The 27,996-nt window shown below is 46.6% G+C and overlaps 1 protein-coding gene across 1 annotated transcript; it reads left to right on the forward strand.

The window, feature by feature from the left end:
* Window positions 1-27,967, forward strand: radil2a (Ras association and DIL domains 2a; the record flags this gene model as incomplete). The annotated part of the gene is made up of 16 exons (XM_079253293.1): window positions 1-128; window positions 717-1,055; window positions 2,291-2,526; window positions 5,134-5,462; window positions 10,041-10,712; window positions 10,882-10,919; window positions 12,407-12,576; window positions 12,663-12,775; window positions 17,754-17,973; window positions 18,309-18,481; window positions 20,686-20,830; window positions 23,640-23,809; window positions 23,898-24,270; window positions 26,596-26,711; window positions 26,790-26,929; window positions 27,040-27,967. The coding sequence occupies 16 exons, from the start codon at window positions 1-3 to the stop codon at window positions 27,140-27,142; spliced, it is 3,465 nt and encodes a 1,154-aa protein (XP_079109419.1). The 3' UTR covers window positions 27,143-27,967.
* Window positions 27,968-27,996: the final 29 nt, after the last annotated feature.

Raw genomic sequence — 27,996 nt, forward strand, 5'->3', positions numbered from 1 at the left:
ATGATTTCTGAAGAAAGAAGCAGCCACGTCAATAAGCAAAGTCTGAACTTTCCTGTGGGTTTGCTCATCCGCTCTCCCAAGAGGCGCCTGGCCAAACTGGGGAGGAAACCCAGCAATGGATCTCTCCAGTAAGATTTAACCCAGTAAACAGAAAATCAGCTCTGAAACAACCTGCGATGTCATTTAAAGCCTTATTTAGTCAACTTTGTTGCAGTAAATGGTATTTTTTTTATTCCAACATCCAAATAAAATTAAGCTTTATACATGATAAAGTGCGTTAAAAACCATTTTCTTACATGTTTATTCCTCAAAATCTGCAAATGTAATAACACATCTATCCATGAAGTTAAACACAATATTATTTCAGTAGTTTTTAGCTCATGTTTGTCCTTTTGGATCTCTTTTATGTCTGTCTGTAGCTTACTAAACTAAACTAAACCAGAACTTCACTTTGCGTTTCATTTGATGTTTTTAGTGAAGTGGAAACCAGTGTGTTGTCTTCACTTCCAGTTTGTCAGTTTTCTGTCTGATGTGGTGAAGCAGGGTTAAAAAGACAGAAAGTTATTTCTGTTATTAATATTTCGAAGTTTATCAGGAGACAGATGAATATATTGGTCAGTTTTTTGGCAATATTTAGGCCAGTCGAGATGAATGGGAGACACACATATGGTGGATGTGCTGAATTGTTGGATATTTTCCCCTCTTGTCTACCTCAGGTCCAACAAATCGGACAGCACCGTCCGCTCTAATGAGAGCGTGGGTGTCCGGCAGCCGGCCAAGAGCAAAATCCGCCGCCACAACAACGGGCTCGCCAATGTTTTCAACCACAGTCCCAACCTGCGGAACAGCAGCCGCCGTGGCCAGACGAGCAGCGGTGGGAGCTTGGCTGGAGACCTCCAGTCTGCGGACGACCCAGCCGAGCTGTCCAGCCAAATGTCTGTCCCTGGGATCCTAAAGATTTTCGGCAGCGATATCTGTCACGGGACCCACTACAAGAGTGTGCTGGCCACCACTCAGTCCAGTGCAAAGGAGCTGGTGAAGGAGGCTTTAGAGAGGTGAGAGGCTTCAGATGGGGACGGAACATGTCAGGCAAACTCCCCTAAACAAGATGAAAGTCTTGCATGGAAAAGGATCGTTTTGCAGATGATGCATGTGAGCATGTAATCCAGCCACCAGCTAGGGCTGCTCGATTATGACAAAAATTATAATCACGATTATTTAGACTGAAATTGAGATCTCGATTATTTAACACAATTATTCAGTATTTTTAAACAACGCTGCGCGTCGTGGTGTTCTAGACTCCGTGTCGTGCATTATAACCGTCTAATGGACGGTTCAGAGTTGTTTAATCTGCTTTTACCGCTTATATAGGAACTATTTTACTTAAGCATCGATGTACGTTTTATGCCAAACAACCGCTGTCAGGCTACAGCGTGTTTCTCTGTTAAAAGATAGTTGATCTGAACCAGCTGATTAATACGTTGTTATAGTAACGCCCCATAACGGAGGGATATTACAGTGTTTAACTCGCCGAACTATGTATAGGAAAATAATCCAGCCAGTTGTCACTGACAATGGTATAAACTATGTTTAGGTGAACTTCCACATCCTACTGCAGTTATTCTACATTGACCTGCAGCCGGAGCCGACTGAGACTGGCCGCCTGGGAGTGCTTTAGGACGGGAGAGGCTCCCGCTGCTCCTTCCTTACAGTAACTGCAGAACAATATGTGCCTTCAAGTCAGTCGCCAAAACACCAGAAAGGTCTCTAATAACTCCAGTAAAAGTTGCTAGATTTGTCGCTAGTCGTTTTTTGCAAAAAAAATTCTCTAGATTTAGCGGGAAAGTCGCCATGTTGGCAACAGTGTCTGAATGAAAGCAAAGCGGCTGTGGGAGGAGTTTACAGCACAGGGCTGCAATGCCAGAGACGCTCGATTAGCAGCTGAAGACAGCAGGAGAGGAAACTGCAGAGAGAAAAATAATCACACCCTTTTATTTTTATGATCATTGAAACCCCAGATCGTAATCGTGATTAAAATCCGATTAAGCCCTACCGCCAACAACTTTTAAGTCTAAAGCTGCATCTATAAAAGCATGTTTTTACTCATCTTCAGAAGCTTATTGTCCAAATCAGGGTGGGAAAATTTATGTTTTATATCATTTAAAGTTATTATTAATGAACTGTTAAACCACCAGAATAGCTATTTCCGGTCGGAAGTCCCATTGCACTTATCCCCCCATCTCTCCACTCCCACAATCCCCCTGTCTGAATATCTGCTTCGGTTCTTCAGGTACTGCCTGGAAAAAGAAGACGCCAAGGACTATGTGCTGTGTGACGTGATTGGACGGACGGATGCCGATAACCAGTGGAAGCGGGAGTGCTTCAGAGTTGTGGGCGACAGCGAGAGACCCCTCATGCTGCAGTCGCTGTGGAAACCAAAGGAAGGCTTCTCCAGGAGATTTGAAATGCAGCTGCGGGCGAATGTTGAAGAGCAGAGTGTGAAGGATAGAGATACAGTCACAGCAGGTATGCACGTCTTCTCGGACACTCAGAGACCTAACATCCTCACCCCCGGGTGATCAATCACTCCGCTTCTGCACAGCGAGGCTTTACTGCCAGCTAACGGCCTTCATTGTCCCGCTTATCACCAGCTAGAGTGGAGGAGATGGGAAGTATGTGAGAGAGGTCAGGAGGAAACAAAAGGTGCAGTTAGGGACAGAGGGGGTCAGAGCAGTCCCGCTCTTATCTTTGTTTTATTTCAAGGGCCCATCAGGTCCCTGCGAAGCGTCAAGGCACCGGGCAGCTCCTCCCACTGAGCCGCTGGCAGCCAGAATGTGCTGAGTCGTCTTTTCATTCTGTCACAGCTGTATTCCCGCACATGGAGCGCTGTGGTTGCTATTTGTACAGGTGATACGACTTCATCCGGAGCACCGCTGCACGCTGTGATGGGAAAAGTTTCTAGGAGCAGAGTGGGAGTAACTGGTGATGATTTTCTGTGTTTAACAAGGGGAGTTGGTGAGACTGATGAACTTAAAGGTGCTGATTCGAGTCCTCTGTGTTTAGGATGAACTGAGACATTAAATGGTGAAAGCTATAAAATATTCAGCTCTGCAGGCTTCACTCTGAACAAACTGGATTCTGTGAAAAGTAACTTTTTCCTTCTCAGACCCGACTGCAAAGGGGGGGGGGGGGGGGGGGGGGGGGGGGGGGGGGGGGGGGGGGGGGGGGGGGTGGGGGGGGGGTTATGCCAGAACAGTTAGATCTTACTCCCTTTGATCACTGACACTCGGCTGATTTATAGCTTTCATTTTCTGCAGCTATGAACTGATTTTAAAGTGGACACATGATGAAATAAACTTTCCTGTGTTTGAGGTTACTGCCGAGGTTACCCCCCCCCCCCCCCCCCACCCCCCCCCCCCCCCCCCTCATCCCCAGCAGAATCACACTGCTTACTCATCTTTAGCTCTACCCAGCTTCAGGTTCATATCAGTGTGTATTTGCTCTTCTTTTTGCTTCTTCTTTTGCTATATTTATATATAAGTAGGGATGCACTTTTCTGGAGTTCTGATCTGATATATGAAATCTAAATATCTGCAGATACCGATATTTGTTGATACCACATCTGTTTATGTGAACATTATTGTGACTATGATTATTATTGTTGTTATAACTGTGTAAGATTTCATTAGGCTGTAATAAATGACCCATCCGTTCTGAAGTTACCTCACCAATACAATATAATAACATTTAACAATCTAACAATTTCAACAAGTTTTAGTTTGATTTGGGACATTTTACCCAAATACAACTGTAAATGTTTGGTTTTGATACAAAGATCTCACTTTTAGTGTAACAAAAATTGTCACATTTTAACATTCAAGGCATTTATTTCTTTTAAAACATGTCAGAAGCATGTCATCAAACACATCTGCACTGGCTCGACTAGTGTGGTATCGGTACACTTTTATTAATACCAAGTATGAGTACACGCGCTTGGTATTGAGCCGATACCACTACTGTGCCATTGAACTGATTCATGGCAACAACTACAAGGAAGAGCAGGTTAGAAATAAGAGACTTGGAATAAATAAATAACAGCTTCAACTAAATGTTGAAATAGTTCATTTGAGCTAATCATTGTTTTTGTTTTATGTTTCTTACTTTTTAAAAATGCTTTATGTGTGAATGAAGCACAGACTATTTTTAATGCTTAGAATAAATACAGGTAACTTTGACATTTGTAATGTTGTAGTTAGTAGGAAGCTACTGTTGTTTTTGTGGCACGCTAAGCTAACTAGCTGCAGACTGCAGCTTCTGATTTATAAGTAATGAGCATCAAAATCCTAGAAATAAAGTTAAAGAAAAGATTATTCTTTAAATTCATGTCACACGTCGGACGGGTTTAGTGTTTCATAGGGTGCTAATGTTACGTTAAATTGTTTTCTACCATCATCAGAAGAATATTTTTATCAAATGTTCTGCATGCTAGCAGCACCACCAGTCAGTTTTCATGGCTCCGTTGTGCATGATCCTCCTCCTCCTCTTGCTGACCGGGGAAGCTGCCCTTTACCGCTGCAGGTTTTCAGGCACAGAGCCCAGTCTGTCAGAGCAACGCTGAACAATGTGGAAAGCGCCCATTTCCACAGCTGATAAGAGCAGCAGAGCGGCGGGTGTGAAGCCCGGCTCTCTCGACATTCCACCGCGCTTAATGGCTCCAAATGAGCTGAATAGTGTTTGTGTTACGTCAGACCGACAGAGCGGCTGCTGGTATCAGATGGACTCATGTTCCCCCCCCCTCACATCTACCCCTCCGTCTTCCTCTGGTTGTGTTGCATCGGAGTTGGCGCCGGCGAAGTGAGGCCTGACGTCGGGAGTCAGTTGTGTTGAGCGGAGGGATTTCTGCTCGCTGCCAACGTCATTTTTATAAACAAACATTTTCGTTTTGGTGCTTATGTTTTCCTCACCACTGAAGTCTGATGATCCAGAGCTGAAAGCGAAAAAAAAAACAACAACTTTCCTACCCTTCAGTTATGTTAGAAAACTGTCTGATTAAAGGAGACTTCTGACACGCAGGCGGAAAGGTCGCAGCAACACAAACACAGTCAGTAACGCGCCGTCTTTATGTCCATCCAGGCATCAATGCTCAGGCTCGGAAGCTGCAGAAGAGCCGCTCCAGGGTGGCCTCCCTGTTCGTAGACGGCAGCGGGGAGGATGTGGAGGGACTCGGGTTCTGGAGGAGCCTCAGCGAGATGGACCTGTCGGCCATGGGGAAGGAGGCCAGCCACGCCCAACAGAGCGCGCTCAGAGAGGATCCGGAGGCGGAGGCTGATAAGGAGGTGCTGCAGCTCGGCATGGAGAAGGAGGAGACGGAGAGCAGCGACGACAACAGCACCCAGTACTCCATCCACCCACCCTTTGACTTTCCTTACTTCCTCCTGCTGCAGGGCTGCAGCCACAGACAGGTGAGGCTCAGACAACACCTTGATCTCTGCATCTCACCCACAATATATAAAGATTCCTTAAACTGGAAGCAGCAAATCTTTAAGTATCCTGGTTTAAAACCCAGTTTTCAGTCTGTATAATCAGCAGGTGGGACTTCCTCCAGACTGGTGACACGTCTGTAAGCTTGTTTATGGTGCGTGGACTCCACCAGGGTTTATTCTTCTGTCCAGTCTGGTTTGTTTGGATGGGAGGCCGGCGGGTCTCGTAACCTCAGGCTTTTATCTCTGCTGGTTCTGAAAGACGCCATTCTGTCGGCTTTTACTACATATAGAAACAGAGTATCAGGTCTTCATCACAGTGTGATCCGTCTGAGACAAGCTTGCAGGTCATGTCTTCAGGAACAGGTCTCCAGGCTTCTCCAGGGACTCTCCTAAGCTCTGCCCTGGATGTTGGCTTTTGTTCCGTCCTCGGTCCAGATGATCCCACACTGCTCCAGTAAAGTCTGAGGAGGATTCATCCCTCCATCAGCCCTGATGCCACTGATGTCCAGTTAGGTTCTTGTGTCATGTGAGATCGCTCAGCCTTGACTAGCTCAGATGATGAACCGTAGACGGATGGCCTCAGGTCCAGCACCGTGTGGGATTTGCTTTCACTTCTAAAAACATCATGTCCAAGGCAAGGCTGGCTTATTTGTAAGGCTCGTGTCATGTTTTACGTAAAACATGACAAACGTCGCAGCAGGATGAGGACAAAGCTTTAAAAAGTACTTTAAAACAATTACAAAAAGAATAAAAGAGAGTTTGAAAACAACTTAAATAAATAAAATGTCAGAAACTAAAGTTCCTGTGTGAAGAGTTAACAGTTGTTTTGACAATGAACAGCAGCATAAAGAAATAAAAGAAACTGAACGCTTCCTCTCCGGGAACATTTTCTGACTCCAGAAACAGAAAGCAGACCTGACTCTGATGGATCCTGCTGGTTTGTACTGAGCCCGATCAGACGCTCCTGAATTTCAGCCGAGTTTTCAGCTTCTTTGTGACAGACTGAGAGGAACCCAACGCTGGTTCATCCCTCCAGTTAGGAGCCGTGGTTACGCTGTAATGTTGAACAAACAAAAACACATTAAGCTGAACATGAACTGAAACTGAGTGAAAAAAGAAACTAAAACTAAAAAAAACCTCCTAACTTAGCAAGAAATTCTTGCTGCTTGGAAGCAAAATCACACCAACTACAAGGTGACTCATGCTGTTAACTTGTGATGAAATATTTCACACGGAAAGACGATGTGTGTTCATGATGAAGCACCAACATCGTGGATTATAGTGGCCCAGTAAGGACTGGTGCCCTCATCTGTGTGGGTCTGGATGGACTTGTTGTCCTGTAGAAGCGAGAGCTCTTGGCTCAGACCTCAGCAGATCTCTCCTGGTGGTGTGCTAACAAACAGAGGACGCTCAGGCTTAGGAGAAACAGCAGGGTGGAAACAAGTGCATGACAGTGCTGGATTGATCGTATTATGTTAAGAACTTTAGGGAGAAAATCCCAGAGTGAGAAAATCAGGCTTTGTGTGTTATAAAAGGAATGAAAAGAGGAATGACTCTGGGTCTCAGTGTGCGTTTCTCAGAGCTAAAGCACCGAGGTGTGTTAGAAGCAGGCGATCCTGTCCTGCTAAGTCCTCCATGCTGGATAAGCTGTCCGTTGTTTGTGCCAGTGAGGAGGCAGCTCCACAGAAACCTCCAGTGTACTGTAATCAACATATCAGTCCACTCAATGAGGGTTTAAATGAAGGTTTGTTTCCTGGACATCACTGTTAAATGGCTTGTTTACACAGCTCATACTTCATCGAAGAGCAGAGGTGGAGGGTGTGGCTTCAGCTCAGCGATAGGAAGTGGTTCCTCGCAATGTTTTTATCCCTGCTGGCGGAGCTGCTGACTCTGCAGGATGCTGGAATCACTGCAGCTAACTGGGAGCATTAACAATAGGTCGAAGCAAAGCCAAAGCAAAGAAACAGGACAGGTCTGGGGTGTTTCAGCGGTCGTGAAACGGGAACTGAAAGCTAAAGTTTGGGTTAGTTTGACTGGAAAAGCACCAGTTAACTCAGGACATTCCTATCTATCAGGACTGTCCTGAATAGTGTCTTGCTTTAATGGACATATAGTATGAAAAAAAGCCCTAAAACAGCTTTTTTTTGTGTGTGTGTGTAAACTACATGTTGAACCCAATCAGCCTGGATGATACACTATCATGGCTCCACTAATAGTCTTAATGTGGTGACGCTGAGGTCAGAGACCTCACCAGCGTGTCACCTGTAAGCCCTTCCTTTCTCGTCTCACCGCATGCCACCTGACCAGGTTGTATTTTTACCAGCTGATCCCGATACTGGTTCATTTCCAACATGTTACACAACAGACTCAATCCCACCCAACAAACAGTGTTTCCTTCAGTAACGTGGGATTAAGGCAGGGGACAGGATGTGTTTGGTCGTGGATTTGACAGAAGATGAATAGTGACTGGAAACCGTTGGCGCGTTGACTGTTAATTATCAGATAAATGAATAATAAATCCATTTTGAAAAAAAAGTTGCTGGTAATAAACTGAATACTTTTATGTTTATTATTTGAAAGAATAAACTCTGTTTTTTTCTAACATGAAAGCAAAACAAAAAGAAAGCAAAAAGCCCCGTAAAACCATTTAAATAAAAGAAAAGCATCGTACTGGAGGGTAAACTGAACTGTGATGTTTAAAAGGGAGTAGGAGGAAGATAATCATCTAGTCCTATAAAATGAACATTTCCATTCATTTTTACAATATAAACTACCCTATACCTGTTCAGTACACAGTACCATATAGTCTAGTATAACTTTATGTATGATCTGATATAACGAAAAGTCACTATCAGTAGTTAGAATCATTTCTAATTTGCCTCCATATGATCCATTATCAGTGTTATAATATTTAGGCGTGTGCCATCTTAGGTAACTCACGATTTCATTCAGCTATGATTCAGTTATTACACTGTTTTCAGGCTTTTTAAAGAATCTTTTTTAACCATTCAGGGTTTTTTTTGTGTGTTACTTAATGGCTACTTCTGTATTACTTCATACTCCATTCAGTACCCATTATTCAAGTAACCAACCAAAATTATTTCCACTTTTCTTTATTTATGTGAATTCAACATATTTTTCTATTTATAAAATGCTTCCATTACTAGTTCAAAAGAATAGGTGCTCAACTTTCCTTTGTTTATTTATTTACCCCTCTTTTATATAAAATGTTATATAAAATTGGATTAAATTAAGTTTAAAAAAAAGTGACTGTTTTAAACAGAACTGAAATTGTGGCAACAGAACCACAAAAACCCTGTCAGGTGACACACACAGAACAGCTTACTTTAAATTGTGACTATAACCCCTTCACTTTTGAATAAATAAACATTTCCTGACTATTATCTGATATTTTCTATCTTTTTTTCACAGTAATGCTAAATATCTACACGTAGTAACACTAAGCAAAATACGCTTTTCTTCAAGCTACAAGACATAACAGATGTCATGCTGCTCTCACAATGCATTATTAAGCACTTTGACACTTGGAATATCTCAGAGTCAAGAATAAACGTTTTTATGAACTTTATTATTAAGAAATTTAAGAAAATATTTATTTAATTAAGATTTAAAATTTTCTGTGGAATAATCAGGAAAAGCATCCCAGCAACAGTTAGAAACAACATGAGAGGCCTTTTTTCTCCTCTGGGAACAGATGAGGTTATATTATCATATGATATTATATTTTATTTTGGCCTTAAGCAGCTTCCATAAGGAGCAAGTCTTGTCCAGGTCTCATCTCCTCTCACCTCCATAAAAACCAAAACGTTTCCAAACAGTCGCCTTCAGACCAGACGAGTAAATCGACTCACGCACAGTCAGACTGACTGGTCCGTCCCTCTAAAGTGTCCAGGCGGCATGTCCAACTTTTATGTTCCTGCCTCCCTTTGCTTCTGTTTTCTTGTCATTTAAATTTTATGAAAAATAATAATTTTTTAACTTGTACGAATCGAACTGAATCGACGCGGTGCATCGCTGTGAATCTCCTCAACCATAAAGCATATAACATTAACGAGGTTAGTTACTGGGGCTGTGACGATGTGCTTTTGTCCCAATTCGATTTAATTCAGATTTTTTTTGGTGCCAATTCGATTTAATTTGTGATTCTCACAGTTCTTTGATATTGCTGATTTTTGTAGATTAAAAACAAAAAAGAAATGTACAAAACTTTTTTTACTCGTCATTTTTCTTGATTTTAATGAGGGAAAAACCACCACAGTAGCCAGACCATCATTCTGCTGCTATAACGCCCAAGAAGACGAGGAAAAAAGATTTTTAAAAAAAAGAAAAAAACCCAATAAACATGACTGATTTTATAATGGATTAATTTTATTTGCTTGAAAAGAATAGATTTTTTGTTAAAAAAATTTTTTTTTTAAATTGTGAAACAAAGAAAATCCAGATTTTCTTTTTTTCTATTAGATTTTCCCGCCCCTGTTAGTTACTGATAAGTCTGTTATATTTTAGTATAATCAGTAACAGAAGGTGCATTTGCAGGATTTCGTCATCTACCTGATGAGCGGGACTACCACCATCTTCGGCTGCTGCAGGGAGCACTCCAACGGAGAAGACGAGGAGAGGCTGAAGGTGGACATCCTCCTCTTTGCCCCCGACGTGTTGCCCCAGCACTGCTGCGTCAGACGGCTGGACTCCAACGCCGCAAGCGAGCACAGAAAGACACTGACGATGCTGAAGCCCCTCCACGGCGCTTCTGTGACGCGAAACGGTTTCCTTCTTAAAGACGAGGTAGAACTGAGTCCAGGAGACCTGGTCGGCTTTGGGAAACACTACCTGTTCATGTTTAAGGATCCCACCAACGTGTCGGGGTCCCTCTGCACCCCTCCCTGGATGACCAGACTCTGTCCAAACTCTGACTCAAAGACTTCCTCCTCTTGTTTGTCGTGTGGCTCGTCAAACAAGAGGAGTGTGTTCGCTCCTCGCTGGAGAGACCTGGAGGGTGCGGAGGCTTCGGTGAGCTACGAGCTGGAGCAGGAGGAAAGGGTCCTGCAGGAGATCCTGGACATGGTGGACCCCAGCGGGGCCGAACCAAAGCTGACACCTGCCTTTCTGCTCAGCCTCTGCATCCAACACTCGGCCTCCACGTTTGAGCTGGCGCACTTCAGGCAGCTGCTGCTGCGGATAGCCGCTCAGATCCAGCTGGTTACGTGGGTAAGGATGAAACTCTACGCTTTGATCAGATAGCGGAGCTTTCGCTTCCAACGAGATCAATCTTCACTGTTTTTCCCAGAGTGTGACAACAAATAAAAAGTAATAGAATAATGATAAGATAGCGAACGCAGTGAAACGGATATCTTATTCATGTCTTCTGACTTTTCAGGAGAAGACAAAGGAACTTGCATCAATCCAGCCCGAAACGTGAGTCCGCAAATTGTTTCCACATCGTCCCAGAAATACGTGATAATGATCAGCTGCCATCTAAGATGATACGGCTGATACATACGACACCACGCCTGTTCTGATCCGCTCCTTCAGAGCGACCCCCTTACATCCAGACTCTGCAGTGTGTCGTCTCCACAAGATCAGAGCCGGTAGAGAGTTTAACAAAGCCTCCTGCATCCTCACAGGGTTGGACTGTCTTGGTTTCAGCAGGGAAGTAAAGTTATTAAAGGTTAGAAAACTTCAGCTTCCACTGAAACCAGCTGCCAGTTTTTTAATCATGACTTTACAAACAGAACTGTGAAGTTTCTGTGCTACATTAGAGGTGACTTTTTGCTGATTTGCTGAGTTGCAAAAGGAAGTTCATGTTAGTAAACACATCCTTCGTCTGCCAGAGAGAAAATAGAATCATTGTGTTGACATGAAATGAGTTCATCTCGTCGTCGTTTTCTGTTTGTTTTGTTTACAAATTGTTGATGAGAAGTCCAACTCAGAGAAAGAGCTGACTCTCAGTCCAATCAAAGAGCCCCGTTTTCTTCTTGCTTTTTCATTGTGGATCGTGCTTGTTTTGGGGAGCATCGTCCCCAGTGAGCAGTTGTTTTAACTCTGTCATGTTGTCCATCCGGTGCAGGATGAGCGTAAACCAAAGGATGGTGTGTGAACTTTTCCAGAAACACCCATCTAACTGAACCGAGTCCCAGAGACTGTCCTGGTGTGAACAAACCCTCAGAGGACTCCCATCTTTTGCCTCCCTCAGAATTTCTATTGCAAACAAATTTTTTACTTTTTTTTTTTCCCATAAAAACCTTAATTTTATGCATTTAACCTTAAAAAATACAGTTACAAATGAATATTTTCATTAGTCCTTTAACTCAGTGTTTTTTAACCTTTTTTTCACTGAAAAATCACAAGAAACCAAAATGTTTTTTTAAAGAAAAAGTCTGTATTATTAATGTAAAGTCCATCTCATCAAAGCTTCTTCAATAGAAATCAGATAAACACAAGAGGAACGAATTTTATTATCTTTCACCGGGGTCTGTTTGGATCAACACAGAGCTGCTTTTTAGACATATTAGGTGAAATTGAGTCATTTCTCAGGGCACACCTGATAATCTCGGCATAATGGTTGAAAAACACTGCTTTCACTAAACAAATAAATCAAATAAACAAAGGCCTGAATGTGAACATTATGACACGACTGCTTATAAATCCAGCTTCTTGGAGCTGGCTCCTTCGTTTCAACAACCAAAAGAAACAACTTTTCTCCTCTGACACACTAACGTGTGGTGACTTTTGTTTATTATTCTGCTTGAAAAACTACAGAAATGATTGATTTTTTTTTCTCAAAAGATGAACCTGTCGATGTTAAAACTCTCCCACAGAGCTCCAGATGTTCTGGATAGACTCTAGCAGGTGAAGCTGGCTGCGAGCCTCCAGAAAGTCTCACTGGATTTTCTTCTCTTCAGGAGCTCCGCTGACGCACAGCTGGAGCAGCTTCAGCTGCTCAGCATGGAGGAACTGGTCCCAGGTCTGCAGCCGCTGGTGCTGTGGATGGCCAACTCCATCGAGCTGCTGCATTTCATCCAGCACGACGTCCCTCGGCTGCTGCCCTGGAGGCAGGACCAGGACGACGAAGGTACATGAGCGCCGGCATCACAGCTCACAGCTCATAGACCTGCTGCGCGTTTGGATCATCAAGACGTGCTTTGTGTGTTTTCTCAGATCTGCTGGCCTCTGAGATGACGTCCACTCAAACTGCCTGCGAGGAAGCCATGACAGTCCTGGAGGAAGTCATCATGTTTACCTTCCAGCAGTCCGTCTACTATCTAACAAAGGTCAGGTCTGGCGTTGAGCCTTCACATAATCACCACATTCTTATGGAGCTGTGAAACCGGAGCGTCTCACACACATGAAGCAGGAAGCCGGACTGTGTAAACACTATATTCTGTTTTCATTGAATGTATTCCAGACAGAAAACACAGCAGCAGAATGGAAACACAAACTGTCGGTCAGGAAAGGACTGCCAGATAGTGAACGAGATGTCTTTTCCACTCACTGGAACATAAACACCGACAGTCCTGCATCCCCAGGTCACAAGTGGCCAAAACGCATGACTAGATGAGAACAAGACAGTGTGACACATGAAGACTTTTTAGTCTTTTATTACAGCTTTATTCCTAAAAAACATCAGGCGTCGACGTTTTCTGACATGTTAGTTGTTGTCTAGAGTAACAAAAGAAAAGTTCTCAGTAAAAAGATGGACTAAGATGGAGAAACTCACCAGAATAAAGGACACTTACTGTACTTTGACATCAACTTAAAGACTTTGCTTTGGCACCAAGCGGCAACCTCCGGCGGTTAAAAGTGAAGCCTATGTGGAAGTGCATTAAACAGCAGTTCCTCCTTCATCCACTAGGGGCTGCAATACAGAGCAAATCCCCATAGACTCCCATGTTAAAAAGACCAACTTCACGGCAGAAATAAACATGTTTACAGCCTGGTTCAAAAATCCATTTTCGGTTTAATAGGTCAGGTTTACCTTCATGACAACTGTGGGGGGAGTGAATTTTTTTCTAACTCGCCCGTTTAAAAGTAATTTAATCTCGAAGTTCTGCATATTTAGGGGCATGTCCTTTTGATTGACAGGTACCGATCTCCTGCTTCAAGGCAGAAGAACGTAGAACAACCGCGGTTTTTAGCCAGTTAACAACGTGACTTAGCTTTAGCCCGCTTACCTCCGTTAGCTGGTTAGCTCCTGATAGCTCCAGGTTAGCTCGGTTAGCTCTTAGTGACAGAAAGCTCGGAGTTCACTCGATGTCAATCATCCATCATGACGCTCACAGCCCTCCTCTCAGCTCCACCTCTTTGCCCATATTTGTATTTTCCGGGTGAGATGACACGCATGCCTCTGCCAAGATGGCGATGGTACCCAGCTTCAGTTCAGCTCCTCAGAAACCTATGGGTGACGTCACAGAGGCTCCGTCCATCTCTTTATATACAGTCTATGTTTGGCACACATGGAGGCCTGTTGCGTTACAGCCCAACAGGACCCTCCCAGGCTGAATTTATATGACTTTCCATCGCTGAAGTCACTCATTAAAACCATCTGCCGTACGCTAAATGCTGTTAACTTCACAGCTCCGACGCTGCAAGCACCCAGAATGCTTTTCCCCCGGCATTCGCTGCCTTACATGTTTGATCTCAGCTATGAAGACATGATTAAGGAGCATATTTCCAACAACGTTTCTCTGCTTTCAACATAAATCTGCAGCCAGTATGGAAGCAGCTTAAAAAGCCAAGGCAGCGATCAAAGACAGATTTCAAGTTAAGGACTTTTAAAAGCCGAAATAACGGCGTCTGTGGAGAAAAGTCGAACCCGACTGCAGAGCTTATATCATTCTGAAACGTGTTTGTGAAGTGGCGGGCAGAAACACCACCACCCTCCACAGCGGCTGATGGAGGAAGGAAGCAGGAACAGTCTGTCGTGAATATTCGCAGATATGATGAACTTATAATTCACGTGTCGTAAATCTGTTGTTGCTTCGGTCACAGCAGCGACGTGAGCTGGATGTTTCCTCTTCATCGTGCAGCACTGCCCGCCTGTTAGACCAGTGTTTCTGATGAAGAAACCCAGGTCATCACCCTTTCAAACTGTTTCTCTCGGGTAGACACCTCCAGATGTTTGAAGCGAGGCTGAAAAACTGTTCATATCCTCGAGCTGTTGCATTAGACCTCTTCAAATTTGACCTTTCTCATCAAACAAATGCAAACTGATATTTTCCCCATTCTCCGAAGTCTACATTAACTAAACATACCAGTTATTTTGATCTTGGATCTTGCTATGCCTGCCTCAAGAGCCATGTAGTTTTCTTGTTGGCGTTTTTTAAAAACAATGCAAAATTTGGGACATTATTATATAACTTGTTTTCATTGCGGCTTCCCAGAGATTGATGCTATGGCATTGACAGTTGTACCAAATGAAAGCTAATAAAATGTTCTTGCATATGGTTGTTAACACATTAACATCTGTGTAAATTTTTGCTGGATTCTTTACTGAGATAAAACATAATTAGTGATAAGATGGGATGTATGTGCATTAAAAGTAACAATTTTGAGATAGTTAGGCATCATATGATGTCATCCATCCATAGCATAAAAAGTATGAATGTTTGACAGTGCTTGTGGATTGAAATTAATTCAAATTTACACAGGTGTTAATGTGTTCACAACCATATGCAAGAACATTTTACTGGCTTTCATTTGGTGCAACTTCCAATTCTATAGCATCAACATCTGGGAAGCTACAACGAAAACAAGGACATAAGAATTTTGCATTGTTTCTGAAAGAACGTCTACAATAAAACTATATGGCTGTTGAGGCAGGCATGGTCAAGGTCCAAGATCAAAATAACTGGTATATTTAGTTAATTTAGACATTGAAGTTTGCATATGTTTGATGAAAAAGGTCAAATTTGAAGAGGTCTACTGTTGCATCACTGTTTTTACATAGCAACATCTTAGCTGCAGTTTTAGTGCCTGTGAGACAAATGTCACTTTTTCATACTTTTTTTTTTTTTTTTTTAGCATTATCTTATCAGTCTTGTTTTTTTATCATATTGCTTCTGTGTTTTATTTGTGTTTAATTATTTAATCGTTTTAACATGAGAGCGGTCTGTGTCACTTTCATTGCACTTGTACGATGACAATAAAGTTTATTGAGTTGAGTTGAATTGAAAAGGGATGATTCACAGCTCTGCTTCCAGCGGAGGACAAACTGTCATCAGAAACACCCAGAAGAGGAAAGAAAGGGAGGAACGGGCGGGGAAGGTCTTTCTGGTAGTTTCCTGTCTTTAACAGACGTCGTCCCTCAACTTCTTTCTCCTCCAGCTCAGACTATTTATGACTATGACAGAGAAAAAGTTGGATATTACTGATATTTTACCAAAAAGAAAACAGGAAAATCTCTCCTGTGAAGCTGTTTTAAACCATTTACAGCTTCTCCTCATTAAAACCCGCTGTCGGTATTCTGTCTCTGCCATAACACCTGCTGACCTGCGGCTGCATCGTGACCTCACGACCTCTTTTGGAGTGTCTGAAGTCATTATTTATTCACTGTGTTGGTGTGTGTGCGGACTGCGGGTGACGTCATAGATGTGAATCAGTTGCAGAGCTGTGGCAGAAGAGGTGATAAGAGCTGATGTGTTCAGTAAAACAGCTGGCAAGCAGAGTCTGAACTGCTCTTTTATTATGTGGCCGTTAAAGTAACCTCCAACGCCATGAAGGCCACATATTCATGTGACATAACCTCTGCTGTGACTAGTAACCATAAACTCTTAACGTAATCACGGCAGAATGGATGCTAGCACCGGGGTAAACCTTTCCCCTTAGAACTGCCTTCATGCTTCGTGTCAGATTCAGCGAGTCTTTGGAAACATTCCTGACGTTTGGCTGCATGTTGACATGAAGCATCACACAGCTTCACATCCATGATGAGAATCTGGCGTTCCCAGAGCTGCTCGACTGGACGGACATCTGGCGACGGGATGTTTGGAGTGCTTGTGTTCTCATAAGTCTCATAAGTGAAGTAATGAGTCACCTAAATCCTCTTTCTTCCTCATTCTGATGCTGAACTTTAAGTCATCTAGATCATGTTTACATGAGTAAAGGCAATGAGTTGCTGCCAAGTGATCGGCCTGTTTTTTTGGGTCATAGTAGAGCAATCCAGCAAGCAACTGATGCTTAACACTCTGGGGACGCCGGCATCGTCGGCGATGCCAGGGACCACGTTGGGTTTAATCCAGCATAGCTGTCGAACCATAAAAGATAGAAACTTACTTTTTTCCCCTCTTAATCGGGAGACTCCGGGCTTTCAGACGGTAGTTCCGGCATCACTGTAGCCCATTCATAAGTGATACAGTGTTGTGTCAAAATAGGTGTTCCAATCAGAGCCTTTGTCTTTGGCGCATGACACGTGTTTGTCCAATCAGAGCCGATGATGCCTCAGGAAACTCCTCCAAATCACTCTGCATCGGTGTCATTAGCAGTCAGATAGCTGCCTTCTGTTTTTACAAGGCCGATAAATTATAAAAACAACAGCTTTTACGCACGCATACCATGCTTAATTGCTCAAACAAACATTTGCATTACTCAAGTAGGTTATTTCAACGTAAACGACACGACGGCGTCGTAACAGATGTATAACTTGGTAACAGATACAGCGTGTGCAGCTGACAGTGATTTCTAAAAGCCCTTCAGTACCTTTAGTCATGCTTCGAAATTATACTTTATAATTCTAATAAGCAAAGGAGCCTCATTTACATAGCAGTTTATGATATTTCAATTCAAAATAAAAAAAACAAGGTATAGGACATTATGGGGCATTGAAAGGTGGTGTTTATTAGCATTTAAACAAAGAAAAAGTCAGGTTTATTTCTCTAAAATACCCTTGGTATCCAGAGGGTTAAAGCAACATGACTGCTTGGGTTTTGTCTCTCGGCAGCTGAAATGAATCAGACTTCATTGTAACTGCGGCGTGTTATTCATCCACTGTACATTTTTCTCAAAGGTTTCCTCTTCATGTACTTCTCTCTGAGTCACTGCGTCGTTTCCTCTGCATGCATCAGCTCTATTTCTGTCACATTAACCCTTTCTTTTGCAGATAATCAGGAATCCTGAAGGGAACTTTGTGTTTGTGGACGCCACATGTTGCATATCTGCTCCTGCAAGCCGGCGTCAGCCTTTCAGTTTATCCTCCATGGTGCATTTACAGTGGCGGTAGTAGGATAGGCTAAAAGCGTCTTGTTCTCCATGCAGAGCATGTATTCGGCCCTGTCCGGTCTGCTGGATGGGAACCCGTTCTCAGAGAGCGGTCAGCTTCGAGTGCCCGACGGGCTCAGCGGCATCCTGGAGGTGCTGAAGGAGGCGCTGAAGCTGCTCACGGCTTTCCAGGTGCATCCGGACATCTTATTACAGCTCTGCGCGTACCTCTTCTTCTTCATCAACGCGTCGCTGTTCAACGCTCTCATGGAGCGAGGTAAGAGCTCAGCTCATCATCCAGCTTCCAGCAGGACACAGTGGATAGATGCTTGTGGTTTCCAGGGGGATGAATGCTAATTATGCATGGCTGACCTGTCAACCTTTCATGTAACTCGACCATTAGATGTGGTTGAAGTATCTCAGCAGGTACTGGATGGACTGTTCTGGGATGTGGTTCAGACACACATGTTCATATTTCTGCACGGCAGACATTCCCTACAAGCCTCATGTTAGTCAGCAAGGATCGTTATCGCGTCTTAAAGCCTGAAAAAGTGACCAAAATATTCATGTCAAGCATGCAAAACAGGTTTCTGTGGTTTCCTCGTCTGTCAGGGTCTGTTGCCGGGTTCTACCAGTGGTCCCGCGGCGTGCAGATCCGAGCCAACCTGGACCTGCTGATGGACTGGATCCAGAGCATCGGTCTGGGGGATCTCGCCAGCGACTTCTTCCAGAAGCTCTCTGCTGCTGTCAATCTGCTGGCCACGCCAAAGGAAACCCTGCTGCAGGTCAGGGGACATCCGTTTCTCCCTTCCTGTTTGTCTCACGTTGCCGGGTGTTGCCTTACGTCAGCCGCAGCGCTTCCATTGTCTGAGAGCCGTCGCTGCATCTCATCTAGTTTTGGACTTTTTTTTTAACCCAATGCAGCTAAATGACTGTTTCCAGCTGCTTCGCTCTTGTCAAACATTAACGTTGGAGGCAAGATACAGTTTATGGTTATAGCGTCCTTGAAAACAAGGAAGTCGCCTGCAGGAGCCGTTAGTCAACACGCTAAAATGTTTAAGTCCTGACATTACCGTGCCGGCAAAGCCAAGGTCGCTACTTTAGATCATCCAAATCCTGTTAACCGCATTAATAAATAACTATGACTAAAATGTTTTCATATCCTGCAGTCCAGCCTGTGTTCAGGAATTACACCTCTCACTGCTTCTACAAACACCACGTAATAGAACAAATAGTCCATGTTTGCCCGAGCTCGCTGCAGAAGCCTGTAAACTTAATCCCTTCTTAATCACACCATTGTCTTAGTTACCCATTCAGATCTAATTTACACTTCACACACATGCACAGAAGCAGCTCACACTCGGCTTCATTCACAGCGTCATTAGAAGAAAACAAGCAGATAAGATAAGTCAGGTATGAAGAACGGGCCTCTCGTTGAGTCACGCCTGAAATGTGACGGCAGGAAAAGCGCTGAGTGTTTTTTCTGGTGACGTAGCGCTTTATATTACCACGTGTTTATATGTAACCTGCCTTATCTCTGCTGTCATTCTAAGGAAGGTTTTAAGATGAAGACATATGTGTGATTCTGTGTCCGACTGGCGAGACAGATGGGTTCGGGGTAAAGTCTCCAACCTGCTGATGTGGGACGGATTACTTTAAGTCAGAGGGACATTACTTAAGGATAGAAAGGTAGTTTAATCAGGAGGGCTGAGTGGCTCAGGGGTTTATAAGAGCGGGAAAAAAAAAAAAACACTTTTTCACTAGTGTTTGTTACTTATAAGTAACTACTGTGTTATACAGTGGACACGTTAAGTTGGTGGAGTCTAAATGTCAGCGGGATCTTCTATAGTTTGAGGAACTGGGTTAAGCTTCAGGCTTTCACACCTGTTTTCACTGCATGACTCTGAACACTCCTCCAGTGCAGCTGCCATCCAACCGTACGCCGTCGAGGAGGCTGCTGGGGTTTATTTTCTGTTTTGTTTTGTATCCCTGCCCTGGCATGAGGCCCGTTTGTGACTGCTACAAAACAGCACACACCCTCGCCTGATTTTATTTTTCCATCTGTGGCTCTGGGTGTTTTTTTTTTTTTAAGAACTGAAATGACTCGCTGGCAGGGTTGTAAATTACACCAGAGGGATGTGGCAGCAGTTTGGAAAACACAACATGCAGAGAAGAAGGGAGGAGGAGGAGGAGGGGGGAGGGGAAGGGAGGTATTTTTGGAGACTGTAGCTGCCAAACATTAAATGTCAGACATAACAAACACATATGTTGTGAAGTTTCTGTTGTTTATAAGCAGGATTTAAGCTGTACCTTCGGCTCGTGAGCGGTTTTTATTCCCTTTTTTTTTTTTTCATGCCGTGGCCCCGACACGTCCGGCTAACGTCTGACTTCCTCCTATTCAGCTGGAAAAGCGCTGAATGAAGTGAGCAGTGTTTGTAATGTTTATGTTGCAGTAATCACATGAACAGTCCTGACATGAGTCACGCTACCTTCATCAAAAGATCCAATATTGTCTTCCTCAGCTGCTCCGAGCCAGCGCTGCCGTGAGACAATAATCATATCTCCTGATAAGGAGTTTCACAGGAACCTGAGATGAGAGGTAGTGAGAAGTTGGCCCTTCTCACGGTGCACACAACGGAAATGTTCTAATTAGCAATACTTAAATGAAATCCAGCACTTTCATTCCAGTTACGGTGAAAAACAGGCTTGAAGCGCTGCTGGTTTCCCCTGCATTACTTTTCCCACGAGGCTTTGTTGCCACATCGGGCCTCCTGATGACAGGGACCAAACAACGGTTTCAGTCCTTCACATGCAAATGAGAGAGCAGCAAGAAATATCAAAAATCATGCTGGGAACACTTTTTCCTTTTTCTCACAGCGACTACAAAGAGCTTCAGCGCCTCATTCCTGAAACTAAACCATGTTTTCACAGCCTCACATTTTAGCTTCAGAATAAGCTCGGCCTCTTTTGTTGTTTGATGTTCATCCAGGCGTCCTGGGCGTCCCTCAGGGCCGAGTTCGCCGCTCTGAAACCTGCACAGCTGCACCACATGCTGAGGGAGTACAGCGCCGGTAAAGCCTGCCCCAGCGGGTGGAGCCCAACGCCAGACGACGCGGAGGACGCCGCCAGGACGGGTGAGGCGCAGAGACAAAAGCCCTTCTGATGCTGCTGCGGTTTAATGATGGTCTGGGCAACATCACCTGCTGCTCCTCCTGTCAGCGTTGCTTTCTTTCATTGGACTGATGTTGTTTACCGTAATCATCTGGAAACAGACAGGAGAAATTAAAACTAGCTGCTGTCTCGCAGACATGTTCAAATCTGACCGTCGCCACGCGTGTCTGCGCAGGACATGTCTGGCAGGGCGTGTCTGCGCAGGACATGTCTGGCAGGACGTGTCTGCGCAGGACGTGTCTGCGCAGGGCGTGTCTGCGCAGGACGTGTCTGCGCAGGACGTGTCTGCGCAGGACGTGTCTGGCAGGACGTGTCTGCGCAGGACGTGTCTGGCAGGACGTGTCTGCGCAGGACGTGTCTGCGCAGGACGTGTCTGCGCAGGACGTGTCTGCGCAGGACGTGTCTGCGCAGGACGTGTCTGCGCAGGACGTGTCTGCGCAGGACGTGTCTGGCAGGACGTGTCTGGCAGGACGTGTCTGGCAGGACGTGTCTTGGCAGGACGTGTCTGGCAGGGCGTGTCTGGCAGGACGTGTCTGCGCAGGACGTGTCTGGCAGGACGTGTCTGCGCAGGACGTGTCTGCGCAGGACGTGTCTGGCAGGACGTGTCTGGCAGGACGTGTCTGCGCAGGACGTGTCTGGCAGGACGTGTCTGCGCAGGACGTGTCTGGCAGGACGTGTCTGCGCAGGACGTGTCTGGCAGGACGTGTCTGCGCAGGACGTGTCTGCGCAGGACGTGTCTGGCAGGGCGTGTCTGCGCAGGACGTGTCTGGCAGGGCGTGTCTGGCAGGGCGTGTCTGGCAGGGCGTGTCTGGCAGGGCGTGTCTGCGCAGGACGTGTCTGGCAGGGCGTGTCTGGCAGGACGTGTCTGGCAGGACGTGTCTGGCAGGGCGTGTCTGGCAGGACGTGTCTGGCAGGACGTGTCTGGCAGGACGTGTCTGGCAGGACGTGTCTGGCAGGACGTGTCTGCGCAGGACGTGTCTGGCAGGGCGTGTCTGGCAGGGCGTGTCTGGCAGGGCGTGTCTGGCAGGGCGTGTCTGGCAGGGCGTGTCTGGCAGGGCGTGTCTGCGCAGGGCGTGTCTGGCAGGGCGTGTCTGCGCAGGACGTGTCTGCGCAGGACGTGTCTGCGCAGGACGTGTCTGGCAGGGCGTGTCTGGCAGGGCGTGTCTGGCAGGGCGTGTCTGGCAGGGCGTGTCTGGCAGGACGTGTCTGGCAGGACGTGTCTGGCAGGACGTGTCTGGCAGGGCGTGTCTGGCAGGGCGTGTCTGGCAGGGCGTGTCTGGCAGGACGTGTCTGGCAGGGCGTGTCTGGCAGGACGTGTCTGGCAGGGCGTGTCTGGCAGGGCGTGTCTGGCAGGACGTGTCTGGCAGGGCGTGTCTGGCAGGACGTGTCTGCGCAGGACGTGTCTGGCAGGACGTGTCTGCGCAGGACGTGTCTGCGCAGGACGTGTCTGGCAGGACGTGTCTGCGCAGGACGTGTCTGGCAGGACGTGTCTGCGCAGGACGTGTCTGGCAGGACGTGTCTGCGCAGGACGTGTCTGGCAGGACGTGTCTGCGCAGGACGTGTCTGCGCAGGACGTGTCTGCGCAGGACGTGTCTGGCAGGACGTGTCTGGCAGGACGTGTCTGGCAGGACGTGTCTGGCAGGGCGTGTCTGGCAGGGCGTGTCTGGCAGGGCGTGTCTGCGCAGGACGTGTCTGGCAGGGCGTGTCTGCGCAGGACGTGTCTGGCAGGGCGTGTCTGGCAGGGCGTGTCTGCGCAGGACGTGTCTGCGCAGGACGTGTCTGGCAGGGCGTGTCTGCGCAGGACGTGTCTGGCAGGACGTGTCTGGCAGGGCGTGTCTGGCAGGGCGTGTCTGGCAGGACGTGTCTGGCAGGACGTGTCTGGCAGGGCGTGTCTGCGCAGGACGTGTCTGCGCAGGACGTGTCTGGCAGGGCGTGTCTGGCAGGACGTGTCTGGCAGGACGTGTCTGGCAGGGCGTGTCTGGCAGGACGTGTCTGGCAGGACGTGTCTGGCAGGGCGTGTCTGGCAGGACGTGTCTGGCAGGGCGTGTCTGGCAGGGCGTGTCTGGCAGGACGTGTCTGGCAGGACGTGTCTGGCAGGGCGTGTCTGGCAGGGCGTGTCTGGCAGGGCGTGTCTGCGCAGGACGTGTCTGGCAGGGCGTGTCTGGCAGGACGTGTCTGCGCAGGACGTGTCTGGCAGGGCGTGTCTGCGCAGGACGTGTCTGGCAGGACGTGTCTGCGCAGGACGTGTCTGGCAGGACGTGTCTGCGCAGGACGTGTCTGGCAGGGCGTGTCTGGCAGGGCGTGTCTGGCAGGGCGTGTCTGCGCAGGACGTGTCTGGCAGGACGTGTCTGCGCAGGACGTGTTGCTGAACAAGCGGCGCTGCTGCAGTAAGCTCCGTGACACGACGGCGTGCGTGACAAAGAGCTGAACTCTGAGGAAAGCTGAGTGTTCATCTGAAAACATCAGCTGACAGATGTAAGACGGAAACAGAAACAGAAAGTTAGCTGCTCGGCGTAAACGCCTTGCAAAGACTGAGACAAATCTTCAGACATGGATCTGATTGATGTGGATGTAACGCAGGTATTCCTCTGAAGTAATCCCCTTCCTGCCTCCACCAATCAGCTTCACACGCTGGAAGCTGTCACCCTGCGGTTCCTGCAGGGTGAAACACGAGCCGCTGAACTGGATTTGCTGCTTTTAATTGCCCATTAGGCAAATAGCAGCAGCTTTGCTGAATTGCTGAAGATGCGACTTGTTCCTTTTTCTCTGCAGCAGACATCCTGGAGAGCTTTGACAACCACCCGCCGCTCATCCTGCCCAGCAGCACCTTTCACCTGGAGCTGGGTCAGCCCATCGTGGAGCCGGCTCTTTTTGAACAGCTCGCCCATCTGCAGGAGTTCATTGGCCGGCTCTCCTGCGGTGAAACCCAACAGGAGGAGGAGGTAAGGAGCTCTCTGACCCGACCGGCTTCAGGAAACGAGATGCTTTCATGTTCCTGCATCTGTTATTGATTGACCTCCTTTTCCCCAGACTCGGGCTTGTAATGGGACAAACGCAGACAGCCAGTCTGCAGCCTCATCCTCAATACGAGTCCTCCAGGACCCTGCCCATCAGCTGGTCTCTGAACCTGGGCCGGACTCGGACTCGGACTGGAACTCTCCTGCAGAACCAGCTCACGCGCGAGGATCTCCCGGTGACCTGAGCAGCTGCGAGGCAGTCCTTACCCAGAAGCTGAAGAGCCTGGAGCTGCAGAGCAGCCTCCCCGGACCGGTTGACATGGGCTACCACAAGAGCCTGGCGCTGGACCCGTCATGCCTGCTGACCCCACCCAACACCCCACAAGGGATGGAGCTGGCCGAGCTGGAGGCTGATCTGCAGGAGGGCGCCCGCCAGCTGAAGAAAGGTAACTAAACAAATCACACAAAAGAGGTTTCGTCTGGGGAAACCGCGTGGAGCTGAGATGGATAAAATAAATCAATTAGCAGCTGAAAGTTTCCTCCAGAGCTCATTTCTGCTGCTGACGTCACAGATTGTTTAACGCTGGAGAAGCAGCTGAAAGACATTAACTAGGATGTGAGTAACAGAGGGAAAGAGCCCCACATGACGCAGCAGCAGCAGCAGCAACAGAAAGGCCTTTCATTGCTTCAACACGCAGCAGGGTTGGATTCAGATGACTCCCTCTCCATCTGGAATGAAGTCACCAGCGGTCCTTCCTCCCCTCCGTCCTCTTCCTCACTGAACCCAGTAAATCTCCAGCGATGTGACCCTGTGGAGCAGCTGCACACTCCGTCCCCAGCAGGTTCAGCTCCGCTTAAAGGTGCTCAAACATAAAAGCCATGAAGTGCCTTCATCTCTTTCTGGCTGTGGGGGTCTGGAATTTCAAGTGGAAGGCTGCATAGGGGGGGTGGGGGGTGGGTTCCTGCGCAAAGGAAAGGCGGCTTCCTCTCCCGGCTCGGTTGTTTATGGACGCCGCTGTCGTGAGGTCATCTGTGGGAGTGAGAGGGAGTCACCGGGAAAATTAAACTTCGATGCTTTGAGTCAGGAAACCCAAACTAAAACACTGCGGCCTGAACTGAAGTCACGTTTCTATGGAAACGACACAGCGCCCAATGTTTGACTTATGTTACACCCAAAGGTTATAAATAAAGATGAACAGCAGGACAGCTTCCTGGAGAGGTGGAGCTAAAATATGTCCCTCAGCCGCCTGCTGGCAGGGAGGAGCCGGTTTCATATCACCTGATTGGAAATTAGAAAAAACAAAAACGTCGTTTTCCTTCCAAGTTTTAGATGAAAACTCATCAGCAGTGGATGTTACACAGCCCCACTTTCAGAGGGAAATACGATTTTCTTTCACATAATTCCCTTTTTTCTCCTTAAGTAACTTCTAATCCGAGTTAGCATGACTCATAAGCTTATAAATGTGTTGTTAAGTGAAAACATGATCGATGAATCATACATCATTTAAAGTAGAGAAGCTCATTTAGCCTGACAGCGGATAATAAACAAGCTGGTGTTTTAGTCGAGGGCACACAAATGAGATATCCGTGATTTATGTTGTGAGAAATAAGGAAACACAGATCTGGTTCATACTTCACGTTAAACCAGAGTCACACAAACAGCATCAATAAACTAATAATAAAGCCTCACAACACTGGAAAAACAAACATCGGGCTCCATCTCAAAGCAATCATGGACCTAACAGATGAGCCTGACACAATGCAGGAAGGAAAAAGGCGGATTCAAGCTGCATTCAGGAGCAGCCAGACCCTGGTGTCCAAACCAGACTTGATGTGATCTGAGTTGAACCCGCTCTAACGACAGACCCCCTGCCTGGCTGTGTGCTCCTGCACCAGTTTAAGCTGCAGGATTTGGTTGATCTTAATCAGGTGTCTTTACTCTCATTGGTTCTTGCTGTTTTGTGTTTTCTCTCAGTGATTTTATTCAAAGCAATTTGCCTAAATGGCTGGAGGATTACCTAAAACCAAGCCATCTGGCACGCCGCCGGTCCTCTCAGGCAGGTAGAGCGAGATCTGGACACTTAATGCTGATATTTACTGTTAAATAACTGGTACATTAGTTAATTACTTTTATAGATTAAACCATGAAGCGACTTAACCCTGAAAGGCTTTTTTAGGAGTCATTTGTCGTCATTTTTCTGCAAGAAAACAAAAATTAACTTTAATGTAGCATCAACTCATGAAGAGGAACTGAAATGCTGCGCATCATCTTGGTGCGGTCTCATCCGGGGCTTTGCAGCATCGTGGTCCCGCACCTCGGCGTCCGCTGCAGCTACCTCTGGCGGGAGAGTGTTGTTTCCAAAGTTCGGTAATCCTTTAATCTGGTCAGAGGAGTTGCAGAGAGGTGGTGATGTCAGGAGAGAAAAGAGCAGCGGCCGATCCGTCATGGGAATTTACAGCTGGGTTGGTGCGTGGAATCTTAATCGGCAGCGGCATTGTTCGGGGCAGGTCCTGCGTGGGGGGCAGACGGGCTGCGTGTTGGGAAAAGATGCGGGGGGGGCTGCAGAGGTGGGAACAGGTTTTGTTGTTGCTGTTGCTCTGGATGCGAACCTGTCCTGATTTCATGATCAGATGATTCAAAATGACTTTAATCAAACAAGAAAACATAAAAACGTTTTGCTACGTTTTACATGCTGGGATTGTTTTACATCAGATCTGAGATCAGATGTCTGAACATGATCCTCTCATCGTGTCTTTTCCTGTTTCCTCAGCGAGCGGAGGAACCGAGAGGAAGACTGTGGCAGCAGAGGAAGACCGCGAGGAGGTGTTCACCGTGGAGATCCACAAAGGGCCTCATGGTCTGGGCCTGGCGCTGGTGGACGGAACGGTGCGGCGCCGACGCACGAGTCACTGAGCTCGTCCCGACAGCAGCGATTCTCATCAGTCGTGTTTTATTGTTCTGCAGAGAACCCCGCTGCGAATGAGCGGCATCTACGTGAAGTCGGTGGTTCCCAACTCTCCGGCGGCTGAGTGCGGGAAGCTGCGAACAGGCGATCGCATCCTGGCTGTGAACGGCGTCAGCCTGGTCGGGATGGATTATAACACGTGAGTGAAAGAGCACGCGGCGACCAGCTTCAACATTTAGAAGCATCTTATCAGCTTTATTTACCAGGATGCGCCCGTCTCACAGCTGCTTGTATCCACATTCATTTCAGAGGACGAGAGCTGATTCGCTCGTCTGGAGACTCGCTCAGGCTGCTGGTTGCCAAGATGGACACCAAAACAAGCAGCAGGCCATCAACCACGACCAAATGCTGAAGGGAGAGCTGCTGGACTGTCAAGTACAACTGGGAGTACTGGAGGAGTTGAGGTTCGTCCCTCCTGCATCCAAACTCAGCGTTTGTCACGGGACGGACTCCCCGACCAGAGGAGACGCACCTCCTGCTCTCTCTCTTCCAGCTCATGGTGGAATAGAGCTGTTTTTATCCTCGTGTGTAAAGCGAACTGAGGGAATGTGATGGCCGCTGTGATGTCCAACCAAACGGACTTCTGCTGGCGGACTGAGCTCCGTCTGGCTTCTACTCCAACTCTGCTCCCAAACGAAGAGGAGAAACCAGCATCTGCTGTGGTTTCCACCCACCAGCAAGCTGCTCTGGGATCAGCCTGGTTTTAACTGGAATTATTCTGAACTAAATTATAAAAGACTGTGAAACTGGATATTTTACTTAAAAAAAAACTACATTATCCATTTATTTAGCCAAAGAGAAAGTCGAAAGTTAAAACGGGATGTTGTAGCAGATCGTTTTCCATAGAAGTGTTGGATTGTTTGAGAGCCACTTTTTTCCTCTTCCTGCTGCTTCACTACATGAATACATGAAGAAGACTTTAAACTCAGCATCTGCACACAGCTGTCGGACCAAAACTCCTCAAGTTATCTGAAAGTGAAGCCGACGGTAATCTGACAAACGAACCAATGAGATATTCATGACTTGGGTGAAGTTGTGTCAGTGGTTACCATGGTAACTGCTTGATTGTTGTCTGATCAATGGTTAAAACGGTGAAAATGCTTTTCGAGGTGTTTTAAAGTACATGTCAGCGTTACAGCACAAGTTGAATCCCAAACCAAAGAAAGGTTAGCCTCCTGACGCTGCAATTTATTTACATTTATATAA

Source organism: Telmatherina bonti, assembly GCF_933228915.1.
Source record: "Telmatherina bonti genome assembly, chromosome: 14".
In the NCBI taxonomy this organism is placed as follows: Eukaryota; Metazoa; Chordata; class Actinopteri; order Atheriniformes; family Telmatherinidae; genus Telmatherina; species Telmatherina bonti.